At 55.9% G+C, this 9177-nt stretch overlaps 1 protein-coding gene across 4 annotated transcripts; it reads left to right on the forward strand.

Moving 5' to 3' along the window:
* Positions 56–8963, forward strand: DOHH (deoxyhypusine hydroxylase). Of its 4 annotated transcripts, none has more exons than XM_003123042.4 (5): positions 56–394; positions 3435–3773; positions 5440–5516; positions 6898–7138; positions 8174–8963. In XM_003123042.4, exons 2-5 carry the CDS (start codon positions 3500–3502, stop codon positions 8491–8493), a joined length of 912 nt encoding a protein of 303 aa, XP_003123090.1. In that variant the 5' UTR covers positions 56–394; positions 3435–3499; the 3' UTR covers positions 8494–8963. The 4 variants fall into 4 exon arrangements, with proteins under 4 accessions (XP_003123090.1, XP_005654764.1, XP_013842761.1 ...); XM_005654707.3 differs by lacking the exon at positions 56–394 and adding an exon at positions 1823–1971; XM_013987307.2 differs by lacking the exon at positions 56–394 and adding an exon at positions 1983–2354.

Consider the following 9177-nt stretch of genomic DNA (forward strand, 5'->3'; position numbering starts at 1 on the left):
AACTTGACCACGCCCCGGGGACACTACGCATGCTCTGTCCCTAGCCAGCCCACCTCCGTGCTGAATCGGCACAAACCATTTCTACTCGTCCTACCGAGTGGGTAGGCCGCAGAAAATCTCTCGCAGGGGAAGGATGGAAGTTGCCCTTCCGCTTTCCTGAGGAATGCTCATAGACTCCGACTGACGTATGAGTATGAACTCTGGCACAGGTGATAACTCGCGCTTCCGTAGCTCCTCATTCTGTGGAGCCTCTGACTGGATTTCCACCCCCCCGGTGCTGCGTTGGTGTCGTCCGACCCGGTCACGTGGGTGATAAGATGGCGGCCCCCAGAGCACTCTGTGAGCGTCGAGGTTGGTGAAGAGGTGGTGGCAGCGGCGGGAGCCGGACGGTCTGGTAGGTCTTTCGATCTGGGAGCTCGCTGGAGCGTTCTGGCGGCGGGGAGCACAGGGTGGGGTCCAGGCCTGGCGAGCGGGAAAGAGGAGGGCGCCTCATTTGGAATCCCGGCGCTGTTCGTTGGCTGGTGGGGGAGAGTAAAAAGGCCTCCTCCGACAGGTCCCGGCGAGATCTTTCCCCTTAGTTCTGGAGACCCTATCTCTGAGGATCCATTCGCTGAAGAGTCAAAGTGTGGGGCGGGGGTCCCAGATAGGGCGACTCCTTTCTCGGGGTTCTGGAAAAACCAGCCTGTGAGGGGTCCAGTACTGGGGATCCACGTAAACAGTTCTAGAGACATCCAGATGCTAGGAGACTCTTCCAAAGAGCTTTGAGAAGCCTGTCCTCGCTGGGGGATCCTGCAAGCAGCCCTGAGGTATGCCTTGTCGGAGCGATCCCTCTTTGAGAAAGGTATCTGTCAGAAGTCTTTTTGTTGGGAATTCTTGGTTTAGAGGGGCCAGATTTCGGGGATCCTGAACTCTTCATCCCTTACTAATTCTTCGTGTCTGTCTCTAAGACACACCTTCGCAAGAGTGAGCGGATCCCCAGATTCTGACTTGGCTGAGGGCGGGTCCTCCAACCCCACGCCCACACCCTTGAAAAATGGGCCTGAGGTATGAGTGGCAGGCTTCAAGTGGTTAGGTGTACCTCCTTTGTCCTTCAGAGCACAAAGATGGGTGTTGGACTCCCTGCTGGTATTTTAATACCAGCGCTGGTTTATCAAGTGCATCCTAAGTGCCATCATGGTACTCAGTGCTCTATGAACATAACTTCATTCATAGCAACTCTGTGAGGTTGATGTGCCCGATGTTACAGATGATACAGAGTTATACTGTGTATAAAGCGCTTAGTACCGTGTCTGGCAGACACTGGATGGTCAATTCATTCAAGGGCACTTTTTGAATACCTGCTACCATGGTGACAGACGCTGTGCTAGGTCTTGGGGTCATGGCAAGGAAGAAAATAGTGTGTGTCTCTCCTTTGTGTCTTGAGGGAGGCCCTGCATAAATCAGGAGTCAGGAGTCCTGAGTCCTGTCTGACCTTGATTTGCTGTGTGACTCCAAACAGGTCACAGCTAATCTGTGTAGAACGAGTTCGGGTCTCAGTGGTCCCTAACACCTTGCCAGCTTGCTCACCCCTGGCTTCTGGGGTTTCTGTTGGTCCCTCTTTTCAGAGTTACCTCCTTTGATAGTCACTTATGCTCAGGCAGCCGCACCTCCCTCATTAAACCAGGTCTGCCCTGCTAGCACCACTGGGAGCTACAGCCTGTTGTCAGGTTCATGAAGCATCCTTGTTGGTCTGGAAGATGGAGCGGGGTGGGGGTGGGGTGTGGGGAAATTTCTCCCAGGCTGAGCTGTGTCCTTACATAATTTTTTTTTTTTTTGGCTGAACCCATGGCATACGGGACTTCCCAGGCCGGGGATCAAATACAAGCTGCAGCTGTGACGTAGGCTGAAGCTGCAGCAATGCAGGATCCTTAATGTGCTGTGCCACAGCGGGAGCTCCTGTCCTTTCATCTTAACTCATCTGTTCAACATGGGGTATGTGGTTTAGAGCTTGACTCTGGAGCCCAGCTGCCTGGATTGATAACTCTTCACTCTGTTCCTAAGCAAGTGATTCGGCTCTCTATGCTTGTGTTTTCTCTCCTATTAAAAGGTGGCGATCCCATTGCTTGTCTTAAAGGGTTATGGCAAGGATGAAATGAGTTCAGGAATGTAAAGGGCTCAGAGGAGACGCCTGGCACATCACACGTCCTATGTAAATGTCAGCTGCCGTTATCCTATGACCGTTGTTCTTACTGAGGAACTGTGTGCTGAAAGTAGGGGTGACTAAGAGAGACTCCATCCCTGCTTCATATTCTAGTGAGGGATAAGATGGACCATAAACAGCTAAGCTGAAATATCAAATACAGTATCTTGTGGTGGTAAGTGCTTCAAAGAGCAATAAAGCAGAACAAGACTAGAATCGGAAAGGCTTCCCTAAGGAGCTGGCATTTGCCGTCTCAGGGATGAGCATGGTGGTCTTTGGGGAAGATGTTCCTGGGGAGGAGAACAGCCTGTGCAGAGGTGCCTGGTGTGTTGAAGGAACACTGAGGAGGCCTGTTTGGTCGAGTGAAAGAAGCTAAGAAGAGAGAGGGAGGAGGTGAGAGGGAGGAGGTGATGGGGGCACATTGTGCAGGGCCTTTGAGACAGTTAAGGAGCTTGAGTCAGGACTTTGTGAGGGAGGCACTGGTCCAGTTTATATACTGAAAGGGTTCTCATGTCAGTTACCAATGCTTTGTAAATTACCCCATACTTAGCAGCCTTTAAACAATAGTAAACACTATCTCACAGTTTCTGTGGACTCGGATCTATGCCTGGTTTTGTTGGGTGGTTGTGGCTGTAATCTCTCATGAGGTTGCAGTGCAGACACTGGCCAGGGCTGCATCATCTGAAGGCTGGATGGGGCCTGGAGGAGCTGCTTTCAGCCTCCTCCTCTCTCCTGGCTGTTGGTGGGAGGCCTCCGTTCTGGGCCCCTGCATGAGGCTAGTTGAACTTCCTTACAGTATGGCTGCTGCCTTTCCTTAGAGCCGATAAGGAGAAAGCCAAGTGTCTCTGACCACCTACCGTCAGAAGTCACACTGCTGTTTCTTCCTATCCTGTTATTCACCCAGGTCAGCCCTATTCACTGCGGGGGGTGGCGGGGGCGGGGAAACGACCAAGGGCACAAATACCAGGAGGTGGGTGTCATTGAGGGCCAGCCTGGGGACCAGTTACTACAGTCCCTCTGGCTGCTGTGTGGGGAGCAGACCAGCAGAGGTCATTGCTGATGTATAGGCCAGAGGCCCAGAGAGGGAAAGCACCTTAGGAAAGGCCATACAGCAAGTAGGCAGGGCAAGAGCTGGACTTTCAACCAGGCCGGTCAGCAGGTAGAAAACCACCCCACTGATGTCCTATCTCTGAAATAAAAAAATCAGCAAGCAACAAAGGGCACCTCTAACCTGGCCTCTCATTTTCTGCTGCAGGTCCTCCAGCCCCTGAGTCCCCTGCTTTAGTCCAAGCCCAGTGACTTGAGGAAGGCAGCAGCACCATGGTGACAGAGCAAGAGGTGGAGGCAGTGGGGAAGATGCTAGTGGATCCTGGGCAGCCCCTGCAGGCCCGCTTCCGGGCCCTGTTCACGCTTCGAGGGCTGGGAGGGCCAGGAGCCATCACCTGGATCAGTCGGGCCTTCGGTGATGACTCGGCACTGCTCAAGCATGAGCTAGCCTACTGCCTGGGCCAGATGCAGGACTCTCGGGCTATCCCCGTGTTAGTGGATGTGCTCCGTGACACCTGCCAGGAGCCCATGGTGCGCCATGAGGCAGGTGAGCGGTGGGTCCAGGCCTGGGCTCTGTGCCACGCGGGCTCTGTGGGGGCGGGTGATGTGGATGTTCAGATGATCTCTATCCCCAGAGCTCAACTCTGCCACCAAAGCATAAGAGCCATCCTAAGCCTCAGTCAACACGTAGGTGTGGCTGCAAGCCAGTTCGGCTTTAGTGGTGCTGAGGTTTGAATTTCACAATCCCTTCTCGCCACATAAAACGCGATCCCTGGAGTTCCCATTGTGGCTCAGCCGTAACAACCTGATGAGTATTCATGAGGATGTGGGTTCGATCCCTGGCCTCTCCTGAGCCATGACGGGAACTCCCCCAGTCGTGTTATGATGGAAACACTTATGTAAGTGCTAAGGAGGGAAATAAACCTGGGAACAGGGGGTTCCTATTGTGGTGCAGTGGAAACAAATCTGACTCGTATCTATGAGGATGTGGGTTGGGTCCCTGGCCTCGCTCAGTGGGTTAAGGATCCAGTGTTGCTGTGAGCTGTGGTGTAGGTTGCAGACAGGGCTCAGATCCCGAGTTGCTGTGGCTGTGGTGTAGGCCAGCAACTGTAGCCCTGATTTGACCCCTAGCCTGGGAACTTCCATATGCTGCAGGTGTGGCCCTAAAAAGCAGAAAAAAAAAGCTGGGAACGGATGGGGGCGCGGGAGGTGCCACTGCACTTTTTGGGGGGCAGGGGGACACCCGTGGCATGAGGAAATTCCCAGCCCAGGGATTGAACCTGCACCACAGCAGCAGCCTGAGCCATGGCAGTGTCAATGCCAGGTCCTTAACACACTGTGCCACAGGGGAACTCTGGTCCTGCTGCTTTTTTCTTTTTTTCCTTTTTTTTGTCTTTTGCCTTTTGTCTTTTTATGGCCATACCCGCGGCATATGGAGGTTCCCAGGCTAGGGGTCGAATCGGAGCTGAAGCCACAGGCCTATGCCACAGCCATAGCAATTCGTGATCCAAGCCAAGTCTGTGACCTATACCACAGCTCATGGCAACGCTGGATCCTTAACCCACTGAACAAGGCCAGGGATGGAACCTGTGTCCTCATGGATGCTAGTCGGGTTCACTAACCGCTGAGCCATGATGGGAACTCCCAGGTACTGCTGCTGTCTAATCAGTGGACAGAGATCGAGTGAAGTAGGGAGTTTTCTAGGTGGATGTCTGGGGAATGGTGCTCTAGGTAGAGGGCACAGCAGGTGCAAAGGCCCTGGGGCCTGTCTGCTGACCCTCCTTGCCTGCGTCACAACTTAGAACCTTCAGGTTTTCAGGGCTCTCCTTAACAGGCTCAACCAGGCTGGATGTTCTTGGCTCCTTGCCACCAGTGCCCCCAAGTTGTTACGACACACTTGTCTGCATCTCCCCTCTAGGCCATGGACTCTAGGGGTGCCGGCCAGGGCGGGTTCCAGCCTGGTTCCAGTGATGTCTGATTTCTGGGGAAGGGACTCTAATTGGTGCAGCTTGGGGGCTGGACCAGCTCCTGTTCTGCTCTGCCACAGTTGGGGCGGTGGTTGGGGCCACAACGCAGGATCCAGGCAGAGTGGGGGGTGGGGCATGAAGGAGGCCATGTGCTGGTTAGTGCCTCTCCACACCTTCCCACACTGCCGAGGCATCCCTGGTTGGTTTCCCAACCAACCAACGAGAACTTTGCCCTGTTCTTCTTAGGGGAGGCCCTGGGGGCCATTGGGAACCCGGAAGTTCTGGAGATCCTGAAGCAGTACTCTACTGACCCTGTCGTTGAGGTATCAAAGCCTGGCTCTCCCTCCCCCTCCCTGTCTCTGGTCTAGGAACCAGCCTCAGACTCTGTGGTTGCCAGGGTGATCACCTGGCCCAGGGATGCTGAGAGAGACCAGGTAGCTACTGCCCCTTTGGACAAAATTGCACTCTTGATTCACACGTAACCCCTGCCCTGCCCTGCCCTGCTCGGCTGGCCCTGCCCCCTCTCACCTCTTTCCCTCAGTGTCCGCAGGCAGCCCCTCCACCTGTGGGAGTCCTCTAGCCTCCCCCCACCCGACTTCTGTACTTCTGCTGCCCCAGCCAGCCTCACCCAGAGTCTGCTTGCTGCCTGCTTTCTTATTTCTTTCTTTTTTTTTTTTTGTCTTTTTGCCTTTTCTTGGGCCGCTCCTGTGGCATATGGAGGTTCCCAGGCTAGGGGTCCAATCGGAGCTGTAGCCACTGGCCTAGGCCAGAGCCACAGCAACTCGGGATCCGAGCTGCGTCTGCGACCTACACCACAGCTCACGGCAATGCCGGATCCTCAACCCACTGAGCAAGGGCAGGGATCGAACCCGCAATCTCATGGTTCCTAGTCGGATTCGTTAACCACTGCGCCACAATGGGAACTCCTCTTATTTCTTTTAATAACAGCTTTATTGAGATACGTGACATACTATAAAATCCACCCTTGAAAATGTACACTCTTAGGTGGATTTTAGTACATCCACAGTGTTGTGCAGCCATCACTTCTGATTCCAGAACATTCCATCACCTCAAAAGGAAACGCTGTCCCCTTTAGCAGCCGTTCCCCACCCCCTCCCCTGACAACCAGGAACCCACTCTTTGTCTCTGGATGCGCCTGTTCTGGTTGTTTCCTGTCCATGGAATCTCACACTGTGTCCTTCTGTCTGCTGCTCTCACTGAGCATCCTGCTCTCAAAGTCCATCCGCATCTCTGGCAGCCAGGGGGTGTATGTAAAACTTAAATCTGTTGACCTATTCTGTGCCTAAAGACTCATGGCTTGTCATGGCCTGTAGGACAAAATCCCAAGTCCTCACCTCAGCCCACAGGCCCTCAGTAGTCTGGCCTGACCCCTTCAGGTCACTTCTGTTACTGCCTCTTTCCTGATGGGTCCAGCATGTCCTGCCCCAGAGCCTTTGCACTGGCTGATTCCACATGACGCCCTCTCTACTGGTTCTGATGTCCACCTCTGAGTGAGCCCCTCCTGGCCCACTGTCCTGGTCACTCCCTAATCACAGCAGCCCCTGCTGCTTTGTTTGGAAGGATTAGTTAGTCCTCTGCCCAGCTCCGCCCCTGCTAAACCTGGAGCCCTGGGGGCCGGGGGAGGGCCTGTCACATATGCCCACCCTGTCCCCAGTAGCCACCTGTGTGCCCTTCTCCCCCCAGGTGGCTGAGACCTGCCAGCTGGCTGTCCGGCGGCTGGAGTGGTTACAGCAGCACAGCGGGGAGCCTGTGGCTCAGGGGCCCTACCTCTCCGTGGACCCCGCTCCACCCGCCCAGGAGCGTGATGTGGGCCAGCTTCGGGAGATGCTGCTGGATGAGGCCCAGCCACTCTTTGACCGATACCGAGCCATGTTTGCCCTGCGTGACATTGGTGGCGAGGAGGCTGCCCTGGCGCTGGCTGAGGGTGAGGAGGGATCTGCGGTTGGGGGTCGGGGTCAGGGCCTGCATCTATGATACCAGCAAGTTGTCCCAGAGCATATGTGTCCTGGGCTCTGCATGAAAATACCCATCCTCAGGTGGGCAGGTACGCTTATTACCCTCTCTTCTCTGTGAGGAAAACCAAGGCCCAGAGAGGCAGAGAGACTTGCCTGAGGTCACACAGCGGTCTGAGTGACAGTGGAGTTGGGATCTGATCCCTGACAGCCTGACTCTTAATTCCTTAACCCTCTTTTATCACTGCCATTTTCAACCCAACTTTGTATTGAGCCCTGTGCAGGCCTGGGGTGCTGGGGTCCCCCCACCTGCAAAGGAGAGGAGGTAACTTGGAGCATCCCAGGGTCCCCTGCCCAACCTCTTAGGCCCAAGGTGTCCTGCTTCCCATCCAGCCCCTCTCTGCTCTGCCCTCCTGGAGCTTCCTGTCTGTCAGGGACCCAGGGAGGCTGGGCAGGAGCCAGGTGGTAGGTTTGTCCTGGGGGGTGCTTGGGGCAGTGGCTGCACAGTCCTCCTCAAAAGTGGCATCTGATCACAGGCAGGCCACTCTTGTGTCCAGCCATGAGTTCCCCATCAGGAGAGGCAAGGGCTGTCTATGAGGCTGTGGAGGGTGAATGGCCAGGGACCCTTATCATGTGTGGGAGCATGTAGAAAGCCAGAAGCACAAATGTACAACACATCTGAAAATGACACTGGGAGGTGTGGGGACCACACAGAAATCCAGGGGGAGGCAGGGAGGGACCCTGGGCCTGGGAAGGATCAGGCCAAGTCCAGCACACCCACAGGCAGGGAGGGAGGGCTGAGTTCCCAGTGTGGCTGGGTTCTCACCGCTTCTCTTGCCAGAAGGCTCTGGCAAGCTGAGCTGTGCTAAGCACCAGGACAGGGCTGCGGTATTCTTGAGACTGGAACCCCCTTTCCACCCCTTCAGTCCCTTCTGACTCCCAGTGCCCCACCCCAGGTCCCCTCCTGTCCCGACGATGCCCCCAGGCCTTGACCCTCTCTCCCACAGGCTTGCTCTGCGGCAGCGCCCTCTTCCGCCATGAGATCGGCTATGTCCTGGGCCAGCTCCAGCACGAGGCAGCGGTGCCCCACCTGATGGCGGCCCTGGCACGGCCGGCTGAGAGCCCCATGGTGCGACATGAGTGCGCGGAGGCCCTGGGGGCCATCGCCCGGCCCGCCTGCCTGGCTGCCCTGCGGGCCTACGCGGCGGACCCCGAGCGCGTGGTGCGGGAGAGCTGTGAGGTGGCCCTGGACATGTACGAGTACGAGACGGGGCCAGCCTTCCAGTACGCAGACGGCCTGGAGCAGCTGCGCGCACCCCCCTCCTGAAGCTGCACTGGGGTCTCCCCTGCGGACTTCGTGTTTAAATGACCTCACATATAAACCACGTTGGAGTGAATTGCATCTCGCGGCCTGTCTCCTGGCCGCTTTGGCATCTTGACCCCCCGAGGGAACTGCAGGCTTCTGGGGGCCAGGCTGAGGTCTCTTCTCTCCCCCACTGAGCACAGGGCCACAGTGTCAGTGTGGGAGGGGACACCTGAGCAGGGGCAGGGCTGTGCTTCGGGGCATTGGGGTGCTGTGGCCCAGCTTTGCTAGGAATGTGGGGGTGTGGGGAAAGGTGCTGTGGGGAAACCCACCCCCTTCAGGCTGAGTAGGGTCTGGGGGCAGTGGAGTGCTGTTCTTGGGGTAAGGAGGTGATCCCTGGGTCGGGTGGTCTGGGCTGGAGCTCAAGACCTGGGGAGGGACGAGCAGGTCCCAGGATACTGCCTATGTGGACTATTAAATTATTTTTGCCAAGTGATGACTCTCTGTGTTGTGGGGGTGGCAGAGGGAAGGGTTGGGTGCTCTAAGGAAACATCTTTTTCTACTTTTTTTGGCCTCACTCGAGGCATATGGAAGTTCCCAGACTAGGAGTCAAATCAGAGCTGCAGCTGAGGGCCTACATCACAGCCATGGCAACAGCAAGACCAGACCTGAGCCGCATCTGCGACCTATACTGCAACTCAGGGGAAT

Source organism: Sus scrofa, chromosome 2, assembly GCF_000003025.6.
Source record: "Sus scrofa isolate TJ Tabasco breed Duroc chromosome 2, Sscrofa11.1, whole genome shotgun sequence".
NCBI classification, from domain to species: domain Eukaryota; kingdom Metazoa; phylum Chordata; class Mammalia; order Artiodactyla; family Suidae; genus Sus; species Sus scrofa.